An 18664-nucleotide genomic window follows, 5' to 3' on the forward strand; every position below is an offset into this window, starting at 1 on the left:
TTTTTCACGGTTGCTTCTTTAGACCCTGAATCGCTCGGCTGGACCGGGTGGAAATTGGGATTCCACACACTGATTTCCTGCTCCTTCATGTATTTGCTGGGATCGCTCTCCGACACGGACCGACTGGGCAGGTTTGGGTCTGGCTGGCACTTGGTCTCCGCTCCAGCCTTACCGGCTGCTTTCTCCTGATCAGTGATGGCTTCATTTTTACCCAGCCCAGGACCAGATTTTTCAGCTCCTGCCTGTCCCACGTGAAAATCTGTAGTTTTAGGGTTTGCAAAGTTCCCTTCTGTAGAAGGAAACGGCTCAGAAATCAAAGACCAGCTCTCAAGGTGACCTGCAGCTGCCTGGTATTTTTTGCCTTCCACCTCAATTTCTCTTTTGTCTTTCTGAGCTATTTTTAGCTCTTTGTCTAGCTTCCCTTCGAAGAAGCAGAGCTTGTCCTCATCCGTGAAACCGGCGCTCTTAACGAGCCCATCCTTCATCGGTCCCCCCGAGTTGACGTTCAAGCCAATCTCGTTAAGCTTCCCTTCAGTCCTCTGCCACTCGAACTCCGTTTTGCCGAAGTCTTTCGGGGACTCCATGCAGCGGAAGGCTTCCGAGAAGCTCTCCGCGTTCTTGCTCTGGCACAGCTGGCTGTATTCGGGCTGCTTGTTCGACATCTCCGACCGCTTCGCCTCCTCCCGCGGCTGTGGCACGGGCTCGGAGCGAGCCGAGCTCGCAGGCTGCCGGTGACGACACGCCGTGCCCCTGTGTTCATGGCAAACCTCCTCCCTCCCCACCCCCCCGCCACCGCCCGCCTTCAATTACTGGATTCAGCCACTAGATCAAACGAAAAGGGCAGGTTTTATCCTTTTGTAAAAACAATCAAGAGGAAAATAATTCTGTACCAAATACCCAGCTCTGGCTAGACGCTAGCGGGGGTTTAATCATCTCGGGGAAGTGATTTTTCCGTGATTTTCTTTATTGCCATCTCCTTTTTCTCTGTCAAACCCTATTACGATCAATGCATTTACAAGCATTAATTCCTGCTGACAAACCACTCCTAAGACTACTTAGGAACTAAGGTCAGTCGTTTTCCTCCCCTTAACCAAACCCACACCACAACCCCGACCCCAAACGCCACGGCAGAATGACCTCTTTCAGCACAAGGGCTTTGTTTTCTGTGAATTTTAATCTATTCTTTTGGAGTCAACAGTGATCACAAGCGTTGCTGTAACGAGGATTTCACAATCCACAAACCACAGCAAGTGGACAAAGCAGAAGGGGATGAAATGGGACAGGTTAGGAGAGGTTTTATAGTCTTAAATATTGTAAGCTGGACTTGTAACTTTTTTTTTTTTAAATGTGAACATATCTTACAATAGTTTTGAGCTGCATTTTTTCTACTGCACTTAATTTACACCCAGCATTTCACGTTGTGCGTTGATCTATTCAAAACCAGCCTTTTTTTCTTAAGTGCCTGGTACAGATTAACCCTTGACTAAGGGAAATTTTCCTCTCTGAACCAGGGTTACAACACTTTAGAGACATTGACCATTAGAGACATCAATATCCTCCAGTCCAGGAGAAAATTTTATCCTTTGGAGCAAGTCCAGAGAAGGGCAACGGGGCTGGGGAAGGGTCTGAGCACAAGTGTGATGAGGAGTGGCTGAGGGAGCTGGGGGGGTTTAGCCTGGAGAAAAGGAGGCTGAGGGGAGACCTTCTCGCTCTCTACAACTGCCTGAAAGGAGGGTGTAGCGAGGGGGGGTCGGTCTCTTCTCCCAGGTCACAAGCGATGGGATGAGAGAAAACAGCCTCAAGTTGTGCCAGGGGAGGTTTAGATTGGAGATGAGGGACAATTTCTTCATGGAAAGGGTTGTCAAGCGCTGGCACAGGCTGCCCAGGGCAGTGGTGGAGTCCCCATCCCTGGGGGGATTTAAAAGCCGTGTAGATGTGGTGCTGAGGGACATGGGTTAGTGGTGGCCTTGGCAGTGCTGGGGTAACGGGTGGACTTGATGGTCTTAGGATGAGAAGAAATGGCCTCAAGTTACGCCAGGGGAGGTTCAGGCTGGATCTTAGGAAGAATTTCTTCACCGAAAGAGTCATTAGGCATAGGAAAAGGCTGCCCGGGGAGGTGGTGGAGTCACCATCCCTGGAGATGTTCAAAAAAACATCTAGATGTGGCGCTTCAGGACATGGTTTAGCGGGCGTGGTGGCATTGGGTCGATGGTTGGACTTGATGATCCTTTAAGTCTTTTCCAACCTTAATTCTATGGTTCTATGAAGCAGTAAAAGGGCTCCCTGCGACAGTTTAACTGAGCATAAATGTATTTTTACACCCAGAGCCTGCAAGCTACAGTCCGCCCCCTGAATTTAACCTGCTGCTGAGAAACGCTACAATCCACACATTTCTCTGCTTGTATTTAAGCTTTGGATTTAAGACACTGCTATATTTAAAAACAATGACTAAGGAACTGTAAGTTATATGAATCTTTCATGACACCCTCTAATTAACCAGAATAGTTCCACCCACAAGCTTCACTTCTCAAAAGGCCTCAACAATTTTTCTGTACTTTAAAATATTCAGAGGTGTCTTGCTGGTGGGAAATGGGACCTTAGCTCAAGGCATGCGTTCTCTCCCGTAGGACTAATGTTTGCAAGCACTTGCTCACTCTGCTCCCCAAAATGGCAGACCTTGAAGTCATCTAATCCCACGTAATTACTGTTATTCCTCGATCACTCACTCAATTCCCAAACAAGACTTTGGTAGCAAATCTCAATCCATTCATGCACCACACCAGGAGTGAGGGCAAGTTTGTAAAGTTACCTGAAACCACCTCGTGGGTTTTGATTTGATTTTTCTTTTTTTAAAAGCAAACAGCTGCCACTTACTGTAGACAGAGGAGAAAACCCACGTTGATGCAGGGGTTGGTACGTCAGAGCCCAGTATCACAGAGATTTGTATCGCTGGAAAGAAAAGCCTGGCTCATAACATCAATATACAGCCAGGAATAACCACCACTGCTACTTCATTTAATAAATTTTTTTAATGCAGGAAATGAACCATGTTCGATACCTGGGATACTCAGAAGCAGAAGAATGCTTAGCTATGAAAAATCTCTCGAGTCATCTAATATTTAATCTCTTTGGACATTAATGGAGGTAATGTAGAGTTCATACACCAAGAGCTTTTCAACAGCTTCATCCTGCCTGTTTTTCCCAGATCCCCATTCTCAGTTCCAGTGCCCTAGCTTCTGCCTTCTACCAAATGCATTTTTTCCTTTAAAATTATCAATATTCTGCCTCTGAAGCCACACCACGGTGGTTGTGCTAAGCTTTCAGCAGGACCAGAAATCACCAACACTCAGGACACACAACCAGCAGTCCTGACACTGGAGCTTTGGTCACAGTTCGTCTTTTAGATTCTGACAAAGCTGAAAATTTCTACAGAATTACAAGAGAAGCAGCACTAGTCAATGAAGATACGCAGGGAAGGGTGGGAGGATGTTCAGAAAATGAGTTGGACAGATTTTGAAAAACAATTTGAGTGAGGAAGGGCCTGTGCTGAAGAGGAGTTGGGTTAGAAGGGTAAGTTAGACTTCCTGGAAGGAAGCCACACTGCTTTTACCCTTAGTTCAACTTTGAAGAAGACTGCATCCTCTTCAAGTATCAAATCTGGGGTTTCACAATCCTTTTGGCTCTCCACCGTCTTTCTTTTCAAGAACATGTCAGATAATGACAGTGAAATAGTTACAAGCTCTTGCAAGTCAGACCCTGGTCCAGCTTCTGGATATGGAGGTTCACCCACTGCCTGGAGCTTCTTGCAGCCTTTAAGTGGTGAGACAGCAGCCTGTTTCACAAGGAGGAACCTCATGAAGTTCAACAAGGCAAGTGTAGGGTCCTGCACCTGGGGAGGAATAACCCCAGGCACCAGTACAGGCTGGGGCTGATCTACTGGAGAGCAGCTCTGCAGAGAAGGACCTGGGAGTTCTGGGGGACAACAAGTTCCCCATGAGCCAACAAAGTGCCCTTGGGGCCAGGAAGGCCAGTGGTGTCCTGGGGTGCATGAGGAAGAGCGTGGGCAGCAGGTCCAGGGAGGTTCTCTTGCGCCTCTACACTGCCCTGGTGAGACCACACCTGGAGTAACTGTGTGCAGTTCTGGGCCCCCCAGTTCAAGACAGACAAGGAGCTACTGGAGAGAGTCCAGCGGAGGGGTACGGAGATGGTCAGAGGGCTGGAGCATCTCTGCTGCGAGGAGAGGCTGAGGGAGCTGGGGCTGTTCAGCTGGAGAAGAGCAGACTGAGGGGGGATCTTATCAATGCTTACAGATACCTCAGGGGTGGGTGTCAAGGGGATGGGGCCAGACTCTTCTCAGTGGTGCCCAGCGACAGGACAAGGGGCAACGGGCACAAGCTGAAACATGGGAAGTTCCATCTGAATATGAGGAGGAACTTCTTTGGTGTGAGGGTGCCAGAGCCCTGGCACAGGCTGCCCAGGGAGGGGGGAGTCTCCTTCTCTGGAGATATTCAAACCTGCCTGGACGCGACCCTGTGCAACGTGCTCTGGGTGACCCTGCTTGGGCAGGGGTTGGGCTGGATGATCTCCAGAGGTCCCTTCCCACCCCAACCAGGCTGGGACTCTGTGGGTTCTATTTTGTCTCTTCACATCCTCTCACCATCATTAAATCCCATCTTTTCTCACAGGTACAGCTGACACAAATAAGCCTGTCGAGGAAGCTGAGCACATACAGCACATATCTTAGTACCAACATCAAACACAACTGTAGTCATTTATCTGAGCTGCTCAGATATATTTTGATCCTTATATCTCTGAACACGAGCATTTCCCCAGGGAGGACATACCCATGTGCCGAAGGAACTGCAAAGAATCCCTACGCACTTCCCTGGGCTCCAGCAGGTAAAACACCGGGCTGAGACAGAGCCAACAACCCGAGCAGGCGAAGATCACTACATCACCACGTCACGCTTTAATACCCAATCTGCGAGCCTCCAGCCTCAGCAGATGAATCAGCCTAGTGTTTCTATTTTTGCCTCGCTCCCCAAGCTATTACTTATCCCTTCTAATGCCTTTGCTGGTTTGTTTTTGGTTTTTTTTTAATCGAACACAATCCTTTGTGCAATCCTTTGCACCGGTTTCTAAGGCAACGTCACTTTCCAGGATGATGAGCTACTCCTTGCCAGCGCCTTCAACTAACGTGATCTCTAATTAAGAGTTATTACCAATAACAGCCAGTGATCGCACTGCCCAGAACCATCACAGATGCACTCTGTAACAGCCCAGACCGTAAACCTGCAGCTTACACACTCGTTCATCTCTATGTCCACACGCACACGCGTGTTGTGCTGCTCGGCCAAACACTCCCCGCGTGGAAAACAAGCAGCAACACACGAAGCCTGAAGTTGGACACTACCCACTGAAGTCGCACGCTTCGTTTCATCTCACAGTCTGTGAGAAGCCAGGCTAAAGGATAAAAAGGTGAACCAGAATATTTAGCATTTCGGCCACCGTAACTTTGCACGACAAGATTTACTCCGCTCTCGTGAGGCCCCCCCTGCAGTGCTGCGTCCAGCTCTGGGGCCCCCAACAGAAGAAGGACACGGAGCTGTTGGAGCGAGTCCAGAGGAGGCCACGGAGATGCTCCGAGGGCTGGAGCCCCTCTGCTCTGGAGACAGGCTGAGAGAGCTGGGGCTGTTCAGCCTGGAGAAGAGAAGGCTCCGGGGAGACCTTCTAGCACCTTCCAGTGCCTGAAGGGGCTACAGGAAAGCTGGAGAGGGGCTTTTGACAAGGGCATGGAGTGACAGGACGAGGGGGAACGGTTTTAAACTGACAGAGGGGAGACTGAGATGAGATCTGAGGAAGAAATTCTTGGCTGTGAGGGTGGTGAGAGCCTGGCCCAGGTTGCCCAGAGCAGCTGTGGCTGCCCCCTCCCTGGCAGTGTTCAAGGCCAGGTTGGATGGGGCTTGGAGCAACCTGGTCTGGTGGAAGGTGTCCCTGCCCGTGGCAGGGGGGTGGAACTGGATGGGCTTTAAGGTCCCTTCCAACCCAAACCAGTCCGTGTTTCTATTTGATAGTGGAAACTGAAAAGAGGCAAAGCAAAGTTAACTCAATGATACACAATGAACCAGCAACATCAGCAGGGAAAGATGAGGTTTGAAACTCAGATACCCCTGAAAGTTAAACACCATCGCCAAGGAAATGTGTTCGACATTCTTAATCTGGCAGAATTTACACACAGAAGTGTAGTTGTTTCATTCCCAGCTTTTCTTGAACAGAGTGTCAAGGATGAGCAGGAATATAAAATAAAGGAAGACAACAAAACATGGGAAGTCCTGCCACAGATCTGCAAAAACGCCTTCTAAGCCCCACTCACCTTTTAATTACGGACAGAACTGAGACCTCAACAAAACGTCCTGTTAAAGCAGAATCAAATACAAACACACAAGTGCAAGAATTCAGGGGAAAAGCAGGTAACAGCCAATTCTCCTGCTGCTTCATAAACTCATTTAGTTCTGACGTGAGAATTGGCCGGTGCCATTTGGTTTTCATTTCTCTCGTACACCTACCTGCGTAATTAACAGGTCTTAATTAATGAACAGGCTGCAATATGATGTTATTCTGACCATTTCAAAAGCATTACTGAAGTACCACTGCGTTTGTGACGATGATTTCAGGTAAGATGGATGCAGCGCGCTACCCATCCCCACAGGCCGCTGCCCCGGCGCGTTCACGGAGCTCATTAGCTGATTAGAAAAACCCAATTACAGTTTGGGGTCCCACAGGAGAATTGCAGACATTGTATGAATGAAAGGTTCCTGTGGAAATGCTAAACCGACTGAACATTATGACACCAGTATAACGCAAACCAGTCAGGAAAAGAAAATATTTAGAGAAAGGGCTTCACTGCGGCTGTGAAAGAAAAGCAAATAGTGTAATTAAGCAGGGATGACATTTCTTGCCTTTAAATGTATCTTATTTCCAGACCAGGGATTTAGAGCTGTCATATTGAGAAATATGTGCTGTATTACACACGGGGATTGTGCCAATGGGCTGCAGAGCCAGCCTGTCATCAGCTCAGCCGGAAGGACGGGCGCTGGAGGGATGCCACCGAGGCAGCGACGGGAGCTTTTGAGCAAAGAGGGGAACTAAGCATCAATGACCACTCCAACAGGCCCCTCCAATCCGTGTTTGGGAGAATAATCCAGAAGCACAACTGTCTAGACCACAGCGTGGTTATGCAAGAAGCTCTTTCCTCTGCCAGCACCGAAGCCCACAGCATTAAGTGCTGGAGCATCACTGTGCCACACATGGAGATGGTCCTTTCCTGAAGAGCTTACGCAAACCAAAAAAACGTGACAACATAAAACCCAAAACACTGAAACAAATTAATTTCTTTTTTTTAAGATTGGAGAAAACAAATCTTTTGAAAGTCCCAATGTTGAAACACAGCTTGAGGAGTAAAGGGAAGCGGGATGCAAGAAGTAACCCTGAATGAAACGCCTCAACACTGCATGAATGAAACCCTTCCGTCATGTCCTCTGCGAACCATTCCCCAACATGGAATCACAGAATCAATGAGGTTGGAAGAGCCCTCTGGGATCATCGAGTCCAACCATTGCCCTGACACCACCATGGCAACTAGACCAGGGCACTAAGTGCCATGGCCAGGCTTTGCTTAAACCCCTCCAGAGATGGGGACTCCACCACCTCCCTGGGCAGCCCCTTCCAATGCCTAATGACCCTTGCTGAGAAGAAATGCTTCCTAATGGCCAACCTGACCCTCCCCTGGCCAAGCTTGAGGCTGTGTCCTCTTGTCCTAGCGCTGGTTGCCTGGGAGAAGAGGCCGACTCCCACTGCACTACAACCTCCCTTCAGGTAGTTGTAGACTGCACTAAGGTCACCTCTGAGCCTCCTCTTCTCCAGGCTAAACACCCCCAGCTCCCTCAGCCGTTCCTCGCAGGTCAGACCCTCCAGACCCTTCCCCAGCTTGGTCGCCCTCCTCTGGACTCGCATCACCATCAACATCACATCCCCAGCCCTGCATCAGCCAGGGCACCTGCTTGGAAGCACAGAATTTAGGACCCTGCTTTTTATACATAATTCCCAATTTTAGTTTTAATTCCATGCAAGCAGCAGCATGAAGGCTCAGTCACATTTTAAAGGCTGATAATGTCTGACATGTTTTGGTTATCATCTCAGCTGCCTCCTGACATTAAAAGGGATAAGATAATTTTCCAGAAGAATCTAGGGCAGTTCTTACGATGACAACAACGAAAACGAGAAGCTGAAATAAATCCAAGAGATGGATAAGGGATTAAATTCAAATTGCACGAACAGCCTTACCCAACATTTCTTAACTTTAAGCTGCAAAGTCAAAATTAGAAAAAAAAAAACAAAAAACAGAAGTTTGCAGGCCTAGTTTATAAAAGATACACACAACTTCCGTCAGTGAGAGGAATCTGCAGCATCACAGTTGCCATGACTCCCGAGGGAGCTGTTTCACAAAGCTGGTACCTATTTTAGCATCACAGACAGGAGCTGATGCACGCAGGAAAGTGTCCTGTTGTTCTAGAACACACACGGAGTGTAGGACACAGGAGCTCAGCTAAAGAGATTTCAGTCACCAAACTTCAGCAGAAGCTCCTCCAAAATATCTATATGCATTATTGCGATACAAGATCACCACAAAGAAAAATAGCTTATATGGGTGGGTCCAGTGGAGGGTGACCAAGCTGGTGAAGGGTCTGGAGGGTCTGACCTCCGAGGAACGGCTGAGGGAGCTGGGGGTGTTTAGCCTGGAGAAGAGGAGGCTCAGAGTGACCTTAGTGCAGTCTACAACTACCTGAAGGGAGGGTGTAGTGCAGTGGGAGTCGGCCTCTTCTCCCAGGCAACCAGCGCTAGGACAAGAGGACACAGCCTCAAGCTTGGCCAGGGGAGGGTCAGGTTGGACATTAGGAAGCATTTCTTCTCAGCAAGGGTCATTAGGCATTGGAAGGGGCTGCCCAGGGAGGTGGTGGAGTCACCATCTCTGGAGGGGTTGAAGAAAAGCCTGGACATGGCACTTAGTGCCCTGGTCTAGTTGCCATGGTGGTGTCAGGGCAATGGTTGGACTCGATGAGCCCAGAGGGCTCTTCCAACCTCATTGATTCTGGGATTCTGTATTAGATGTTGGAAAGTATAAGCTTCACAGTCCTGCCTGACAAATACAGGTGAAATGTTGGCCAAGTTCTGGTGACAGGTAAAAATACAAAACCTTTGAGCAGCGAATTGTTTTCTTAACAGGAGGATAAACTGGCCCATACAAGGTCTGTATGATTATAATGATTATAATTATATGATTACATATATAATATATATATATATTATATATAATCTTATGATTATAATGATCCCCTGGAGCCCTTTAGCTCCTTCTCAGTCCAGTAAGCAAGCACACTCATGTTCATGGTTGAAATCCCCAAACCTTCCTTACATCGATTTTTGGCTTTAACTTGTGCTCAGCTGCTGCATGAATTCACTGCTTCATCCTTGGATCCAGCCTCAGGCACTGCCACATCGGTTGTGCCAACTTAGGGATTGAGTCTGGCTTTTGCTGGCGTTTTCCAACTCACTGAACAGCTCCTTCGTTGTGAGTTGGGCAGCGGATGGCAAGAGAGCTAAGCCTTGGTAACACACCTGGATGGCAAAGCAAACCCGCTGCCCTGCTCCTCCACTGTGACTTACACTTTGTCACTCAGCCCAGATGTTGTGTGGTCACCACAGGATCACAGAATCAGTGAGGTTGGAAGAGCCCTCTGGGATCATCGAGTCCAACCATTGCCCTGACACCACCATGGCAACTAGACCAGGGCACTAAGGGCCATGTCCAGGCTTTTCTTAAACCCCTCCAGAGATGGGGACTCCACCACCTCCCTGGGCAGCCCCTTCCAATGCCTAATGACCCTTGCTGAGAAGAAATGCTTCCTAATGGCCAACCTGACCCTCCCCTGGCCAAGCTTGAGGCTGTGTCCTCTTGTCCTAGCGCTGGTTGCCTGGGAGAAGAGGCCGACTCCCACTGCGCTACAACCTCCCTTCAGGTAGTTGTAGACTGCACTAAGGTCACCTCTGAGCCTCCTCTTCTCCAGGCTAAACACCCCCAGCTCCCTCAGCCGTTCCTCGCAGGTCAGACCCTCCAGACCCTTCCCCAGCTTGGTCGCCCTCCTCTGCACTCGCTCCAACACCTCAACATCTCTCTTGAAGTGCGGGGCCCACAACTGGACACAGGATTCAAGGGGCGGCCTCACCAGTGCCCAGTACAGAGGGACGATCCCTTCCCCAGACCGGCTGGCTGCACTAGTCCTGACAGAGGCCAGGATGCCATTGGCCTTCTTGGCCACCTGGGCACACTGCTGGCCCATGTTCAGCCGCCTGTCCATCAGCACCCCCAGGGCTCTTTCTAACCACTCTTCCCCCAGCCTGTAGCGCTGCAGGGGGTTGGTGTGGCCCAAGTGTAAGACCCGGCACTTGTTCTTGTTGAACCTCACACCACTGGTCTTGGCCCATCGATCCAACCTGTGCAGATCCCTCTGTAGGGACTGCCCAAAGCGGTGCCAGGGGCCAGACCTGCCGCTCCTCGCAGCACTCGGAGTTAAACTGCCGTAGGAACTTGTAACCAACATTTCCAAAACAAGCTCAGTCATTCAGGGCTTCTCTTATAAAACAAATCGTGACTCTACGAAGCGCTGAAAGGCTGAACTCAACCGAACCTTCTCAAAGCCCTGCGCAAACTTAGGTCAGGCCAACTCACAGCTGCAAAGCATGTACCGACTTACTCACACGCCGATATGCTACTCTGAACCAGGAATCCTTCAACACACTTCACCTGGGCAAAACATTCAGGAGGAGCTTTTCTTTTTCGCGTGGATCCGCTACTAAAATTCCGCTCCCTTGAATACAGCAGTTAGCAAAGGAAAATAAAGACTTCTAGTGCACAATGGAAAAAGCTTTAAAGAATTTTTTTCTAAATAGCTGCTGCCTTCAGCTTTCCCTTTATTTTGTAGCATCATGCACCACAAAACATCACTTCTGCAGGCACAAGTTCATGCAGAGAACAACCGCTTTCACTAAAATAGAACTACTTCAGGTTATGCAACACTCATTAAAATTACAAAACCTCTCCAAAAACCTGACCAGCATGTTAAGGCGCACTCGAGCTCTACGTTTGCTAAGTTAGTGGCTGCATCATGCAAACTGGCAGCGAGGAACTCCGCAGAAATAGGGACAGGAGCAAACTTTCATGCCTGATGACAAGGCAAAAAACTAAGAGCACCTCAGGGCAGGGCTAAACTTCCCCAGCCCACTTCAGCAGTGGGAAACCACAGAGAAGATGCAGGTGTAGAATGAGAAGTACAAGGAGAGTTTTTTACTTCATCTCTATCCACACTATATTTCCATTTCAAAATTCCTACGAACTTCATTAAATTCTATGAAGCTAATTCCATCCTACGAGTACAGAGACCTTGTTCGCTGGACAACAGCCAGGGGGAACAGTCCCAAACGCTTACCAGCCCATGCATGGTCTCAACAGAGCTACAAAGCCTTAAAATCGGTATCAGTCTCACTATTGTTTTGTTACAACTCGGCTTTAGCAAAGATTATCATCCCAGGAGGAAGCACATTTTATAGATGTAGCAGTTCAAAGTAGTCTAAGATAAAGTCATCAACCAATTGCAGGAGGAAGAGTAGATGGAGTAGTAGAGAACTTCCTCTTAGCAGGAGGAAGAGTAGATGGAGTAGTAAAGAACTCCCTCTTAGGAGGAAGAGTAGGTGGTTGCAGTTAGCCTGAGGTAGGGTTAAAACCAAATCCTGCAACATGACAGCGATGGAGAACATTTCCTACCCCGAAACCCTCCGCTCCCTGCCCGTCAGCATCACACAAGTGCTATTTAGTGATCACGATGATTCATGGGTGCATCACACATGAAGGTCACCTTCAGTCTCAGCTGACAAGAAGCTAATGTAACTTAACCTCAAAAAAGGGCAAGTTGACTTAAATATTCTCCAATATATATGCAAAATTAACTCTGAATGAATTAAACCAAAAAATAACCAAGAGTTCTGGACCTTAGACCAAGCTGCCAATCCTTCAAACTCCGGGAATTAGCACTGTGAGACAGGCAAGCAGAACCAACAGCCTTTTAAGATCAGCCAAAAAACCAGTCATGCCACACTCGCTTGTGCCACGTAGGATTAACGATTACGTACTCATGCCAAGGCACTGACAAGGAGCAAGGTCTCGCACGCAAGCTGGCTGGATTACGGTTACTGCCGCTAGCTCGCGTGGCAAACACACACCTTTTTCTTGCCTCTGCCGGCTCATGCCAGGGGGTTTCAGGGGCCTTTGTCTCTCTCGGTCTGGAGCAGCAGACCTGGCTGGCAGAGTTGGCACCCCTCTTGACTTCGTGGGTCTCATGTAGCCTTTCAGCTGTTCTGCCGCTTTAACTCGCTCTTTCTTTGCCTCCTTCACAGCTTTTTGTTCACGTTCCTCCTCTTTTGCTTTAGTTGCGTCTTCAGGTTTATCTACTTCAGACTTCAACGCCGGGGCGTCCTTCAGCTGAGCTTCCCCACGGGGAGCAGCATCCTCTTCTGCAGGCTGGGCATGACCCTTATTGTCATCTTTAGGACTTATTTTGGTTGTTTGGGCATCTGTCAGATTTAAATCAGGTTTATTGTCCAACCTGCCTGGGTACTTCAGTGAGCTCTGCTCGCTCTTCCTACCTCCAGCCAGCTCAGCCTCGTCAGCTTTATTCTCCATCAACGCTTCTGCCATGACCTGCGACACGGCTTCGCTCTCAGGGATCACTGCAGGTCCTGGGGACACGCACCCAACGTCCTTCTCTCCAGGAGAGATGGTTGTTTCTGGTTTCTCTGTCCCTTTGGCACCTGCAGGAGCCGGCCCGTCTTTCGAATCTGCCCCCTTCTGAGGAAGGGCTGAGGAAGGGCTGTCAGCGTCGTGCTTTTTGTCAGTGGTTCTTAGTTCTTTATCATCCCCTTTTGCCACAGGAGAAAGGTGAACTTCGTCCTTCTTTGATTTAACGTCCTGTTTCACTGAATGATCCAAAGAAAGGGGTTTACCTGCCTCGCTCCCACCCTGGGGACCAGCCTCTGTGGTTTTACCACCTTTCTTTGAAACCTCTTTTCCAGGCTCTTTGTGTCCCGGATCGATGGGTTGCTCACGAGATGCCTGTGCCTGTATCTCCTTAGCACCAGACCCAGGCTCTTTGCTGCTGTTCTCTGCTACCACCTCAGGAGGAGGAAGCCCCTTACTTCTTCCACCCTCATCTGTCTGCTTTGGGAAGCCAGAAGAAACATCGCCGGTGTTCCCAGGGCCACTCACTGCAGCCTGAGCGAAGGACTCAAAGTCGCTTCCTTTATTATTCCAAAGCATTTGTGGGCCAGTGGGGAAGTTTTTAATATTTCTGTTTTCATCTACCAAATCCATGCCTTCCAGTCTGTATTCCACCTCAAATCCCACAGGAGGCTGCACTTCTCTCCTGTTCGTTTTTGGCTCAGAGACACTTTTAGCCTTTTTACTGCTTCCATCATAACCCCTCTTTTTAGATCCATCAGTAACTGTGGCCATAGCGTGATCTGCCACTGCTGGATGCTCTAGGATGGGAAGTCCACCTCCCCTACTACAAGGAGTGGGACTTTCTGCTTCAGATTTGTCAGTTACCTCCACGTTACGAGGAGGAAACATCTCTGTGCCTGCTTTAGGCTCCAGAAGATGTTGCTGCTGCAAGTTAGCCTCCATCTTTTTGCATTTCTCTTTATTACTTGTGTGTGATTTTTCTGGCCCCAGAGGTACAGCAGGAGCTTGTACTTCAGCAGTATCAGTTAGGTCACCTTGCAGACTTGCTGGAGCACTGGAATTAGGCTCTTTGCCTTTATCAAAAGATGGAGTTTGTTTAATATTTCCCCCCTCTTCACCTCCTGCAGGGATGCTACCTGGACCCAGTACAACAGAGTGCCCAAGGCTATTTTCACCCTTTTTGCCTTTCACATCTCTACTTTTCTTCTTAGGCTTGTCCCCCCCCAGCTCCCTGGTGGGACCATGTGCCCCAGCTGCGTCTGCCCTGTGCTCTGGGAGAGGCTCGGCTGGACCCAGCTCCTTACCTCTAGTCATGGGCCGAGTTTCTTTAGTGTTGACTATTTCTGGCTCTGATGTCTCTATTTTATGACCTGAAAGAATTGGCTGATTTGAGAAACTTCTATTGCCACCCTGTATTTCAGGCTTTTCCAGCACCTCTTTGGCTATACCTGTCAGACTCTCCACCAAAAGCTCTCTTTCAACACCAGACACCTTCTCTTTATCAAAGATCATTTCTCTTGTGCTTTCAGCCACCTTCTCTTTGCTTGGAAGATTGCTCGTTTCCACCCCGGCACCCAGGGCAGCTGCCTGCCTCAAAGGACTTTTTTCAGCCTTTTTTCTTTTCCCATCACTACTTCTCTTCCTAGGTTTGTCTGCCACCAGCGTTGCATCAGAATTTATCACAACTGATTCACCTGCAGAAGCAATTCCAGCCTCTTTGCCTTTACTCATCAAATCTACCTCCTTTGTTTTGCTCACCGTGTCAGCCACAGTAAGATGCTTTGCCTCCTCTCGCCTACTCTCCAGCAGGAACGGTTGGTCTGACGCACCCAAATCAGCCATTTCATTTTTCCCAACATTTTCTTCAGGCTCCTCTCTCACCAGTTCAACGGGCCTTTGCATTTTTGTTACACCTGATGCATTCTCCTGCCAACACTCAGCAGTAACACAGCCCCTCTCTCTGCCTTTATCACCAACTTCCTTAGTTTTATCAACTATGTCAGGAAAACCACTTGGCTCCACCTTATGCTCAAGAAAAGGCTGCTGGAAAAAACCTCTTTCACCTTTTTTGCTTCTTCCATCACTACCTCTTTTTTTCGGCTTGTCTGCAGGATAAGCATGTGCAACGCTTCCCGACGCGTGTCCTCTAGCACTAAAACCTCTGCCTTTATCAGGGTAACTTGTTTCTTTCATAGTCTCATCTGTCCTCACTCCATCAGTAACTTTGCTTACATCCTCCCAAAGCATCATCTGCTCAAAGCTTCTGATTTTTTTCACTTTTCCCTCACTACGCTTTTTTTTAGGTCTCTCCATCCCATGTGCACTATTGGGATCTTTTCCACTCTGCTGCTCTAACGCAATAAATCCTTTCCCTTTGTTTTTATCAGGGGAATCTGCTACCACCGCTCTGCCCACTTCTTCCTCGGGTTTTGGTACAACTAATGGTGTAACAGGCATTTGAGTAGTGTCCGTTGGGGTCTTCAACACTCCCTCTGAACTACTAACGTCAGCAGCCACGCACTTATCAGAGGACGCTGGTTTAGCTTCATCGGCTGCCTTTGGCTCGTTAGGAAGCTTGGCAGATGAGGCCACAGCCTCTAGAAGAGCAGGTTGTCTCCAGGATTCATCTTCAACCCCTTTGCTTTTTTCACAGCTACCTCTTTTCTTCGCTGCTTCTCCCAGTGACCCGCTGGAAGCCCGAAGCTCACGGTGGACAGTGTCACCGAACGCTTCATGCCTGGGAGATGTGCATTGAGCCTCCTTGTCTCTATCAGAAAGGAGCAGCTCTGAAGGTCTGGTCTCTAAAGGAGTTTCTGCTTTGCTTAGATCAGTCCCTTCCGACAGAGATGGCGCCAGGTCAGCACGTTTTGACTCCTTATACTCCCGCTTCTCATTTTTATCAAGAAAATCTCTTTCCATAGGCTTGGTTGGCACCTTTGCTGTACCAGATTCCCCCACCCTAGTCTTGCCAGCCTGCTGCAAGGGAACCTCTTTTCTTTTGCCTTTAGACTGCAGCATCAAACCATCATCTCTCAGTTCTTCTGTTTTCATGACGTCTCCATTTTTTGCATCCAAGAGAGATTCTAATGGCATGTTGGGTTTGGGGGCCTGCGCTCCTGGTGCTGGCGCTGAGAAGGCATTTTGTTCATCCAGGATATGACTTGCAGTTATTACCTGAGCATCCCTTGGCGTATCTGAAGCTCTGCTCCCTGGGGCAATTGGCTGCTCTCTGCGAGCTTCAGCAGGCATCACGGGACAGACATCTGGTTTTTGCAACTCAACAGCAAATGGAGAACTTCTAGGAGCTTTCGAGACGGCCACATTTTCATCCCAGAACTCCATTGCTCTTGGCAGCTGGTTTCTCTTTTGTTTCGGTTTCTTTTTCTTTTTCTTCACAATGGCCAGAGAACCTTCCAAATCCCAGCTCTCCCTTGGTACGTCTCTGCAGCTCTCCACAAACTCCGACAGCGCATCCGATGGCTGCTCAGCTGCCTTTGTATGGGAAACCCTACTGCGAGGGGATGTTCCAGCGACACCTCCAGGTTCCACTACAGAATAGGGGTCTACTTTTGGGGCAGGACTCTTCTGTTGTGGGAGACCTATTAGACGTTCCTCTGGTACATCTGCAATAGGCACTGGTGCAGGTTTTGCTCTGCCAAACCTGCGTTCACTTGATTTGTTAGCTTGCCTGATGTGTGCAGGAGGTAGACCTGGAATACAGGAAGCCTGCTCAAACATCGAAGCAACTATTTGCTTTAAAAAAAATAATATATATACTATATATGTGATTTTAGCCATCTAAAACAGCCCATACAGTCATATATGCAGAGTTTTCCAGCACTGCTACCACACTAATTCTAAAGCCACCTCAGCAGAGCTGGGATAGACATTTACACGCAAAACCTATTTAAACTACTACCGATAAATACGTCAATGCTGTTTAAAAATACATAATTCCTGATACATGCTCTTACCCCACCAAAAAGCAACAGTTCTTCTAAGGACATGCTATTGCTATTTAAAAATGCATTAAGGATCCATTTTGTCTTAGCAAGACAAGAGAACAGATACACTTTTTATATGTCTAGCTGGCATCCTTCCAAAATGTGAAAATAGAAGTTTAGTGGAAATATGAGGCTAGGGAAGAGAGAAGGGGGAGCAGAAGAGCTGAGTTTCCCCCAGCACCCCCGGTGGAAGCAGCAGAAGGCAGAACTGCCACCACAGAAGCAATTTGCTGCACTCCATTATAGGCAGCACCAGGTTTCCTTAGCTACAAGCCACCGGTTTAAAGCGAGCACCAGTCGTTTGTCAGTTCGCCCTGGCCCACAAATCAGCCCCCAGTCACAAGTGTGAGCACTAACGGCTCAGTGGAGAGGCTGGGTTAGTGGAGCAGGCAAAAAAATTTACATTTTCTTTTGGTAATTACAGAAGTCAATTTGGAAGGAGGTCTTCACTAGGAATATTGGAATAAGAATTAACGGTCCTTTTTAATACCAAAATAAAAAGCTAGTGGTGATGGCAAAAAGATGGTGAGCTTTTAATTTCCACAGCAGAAAAGATATAAACCAGTCCCAGTGATAAAGCACTAGTGGCACCCATATTTGGGCTCTGAGAGTGGTGAACACGGAGAGGAAAAGCCTATTTAAGAGGGCAGGGATTAGAGGCAGAGTGCAAGCAGAACCACCGAGGAATGCAAAGAACTGCACAGCTGCTTGCTGCAGAAAAGATTTGTGCTTGCTCAAGTGGTGAGGCAGTCCGGAGGGAAAGGTGAATAGTTCACAGAGGATATTTCCACTCTAAAATTGAATTATTATTTCTGTTCTACCTGTGGGCTCTTGCAGGGTTTTTTCTTGCTGAGGTTCTGCGTGTTGGACGTGGTTGTGTTCAGTCTCCTCCTTTTGTTTCTCTGGAACAGCCGCAGTAGCACCAGCTTTATTTTCTAGTGCAGTGGCTTCTTTTACTTCTACTGCAACTGAAATATGAAAAATATGAAAGGAATGCTTCAGTTCTTAGGAATACAGGCAACCTGCAGTTTAACAGCAAGCCCTTGCAAAGGGTATAGGTTTTATTTTTATTTTTAATAGGGAGGAAGTTTATAAGATATAGTCTACTGTGTATTATCTCCTCACAATCCCATTTTAAGCAGCAATTTTATATTTTGGCAGACATGCTAAGGTGGAGGTGAAACATGAAGCAAAACTGTCTTGGGACTTAAGCATAGGGTGAGGGTTTGGGGGTTTTTTTTGTCCTCTTTATAATCAACCCAATTCATCTTCCCACTGGAATTGAAATGCAGAATATATGCCACTATCACTCTGGAGTCCCTATCTAATGCTAATAATCTACTGTTCATATATACCTTAAAATATAGTCATGCAGACACTACAAAATTCCCAGCTACACATAATTATAAGAAGTTTTAATTTGTAAGACATAATAACATTGGAGTACAACTCTATATGTAATGAATTTTATTTAATTTTAAACAGAAATAAAAATCATGACAGACATTGGTGGTACAACTACGGATGAGCTATATGATGGTGATTTCAAACGTTAAGACTACCATCTTCTTCTCAGACTATTTTTTTCTTCTCAGAAAGGGTCTTTCTTCTCAGCAAGGGTCATTAGCCATTGGAAGGGGCTGCCCAGGGAGGTGGTGGAGTCACCATCTCTGGAGGGGTTTAAGAAAAACCTGGCCATGGCACTTAGTGCCCTGGTCTAGTTGCCATGGTGGTGTCAGGGCAATGGTTGGACTCGGTGAGCCCAGAGGGCTCTTCCAACCTCATTGATTCTGTGATCTATTCATGACAG

The 18664-nt window shown here is 48.0% G+C and overlaps 1 protein-coding gene across 8 annotated transcripts in view; it reads right to left on the reverse strand.

Annotated features, from left to right (window-relative positions):
* The window catches only part of MAP4 (microtubule associated protein 4), a 182055-nt gene that overhangs the window by 45784 nt on the left and 117607 nt on the right, over window positions 1-18664 (reverse strand). For 7 of the 8 annotated variants that reach the window (XM_068404385.1, XM_068404388.1, XM_068404386.1 and 4 more), the window contains exons 12-13: window positions 17676-17822; window positions 12334-16560 (exon numbers count right to left, since the gene is read on the reverse strand). In XM_068404385.1, the coding sequence (XP_068260486.1) occupies window positions 12334-16560; window positions 17676-17822 (4374 nt within the window). The remainder of the gene's footprint in view (window positions 1-12333; window positions 16561-17675; window positions 17823-18664) is intronic. The other variant, XM_068404390.1, reaches the window with a different exon arrangement.

This window comes from Nyctibius grandis, chromosome 7 (assembly GCF_013368605.1).
Source record: "Nyctibius grandis isolate bNycGra1 chromosome 7, bNycGra1.pri, whole genome shotgun sequence".
NCBI lineage: Eukaryota > Metazoa > Chordata > Aves > Nyctibiiformes > Nyctibiidae > Nyctibius > Nyctibius grandis.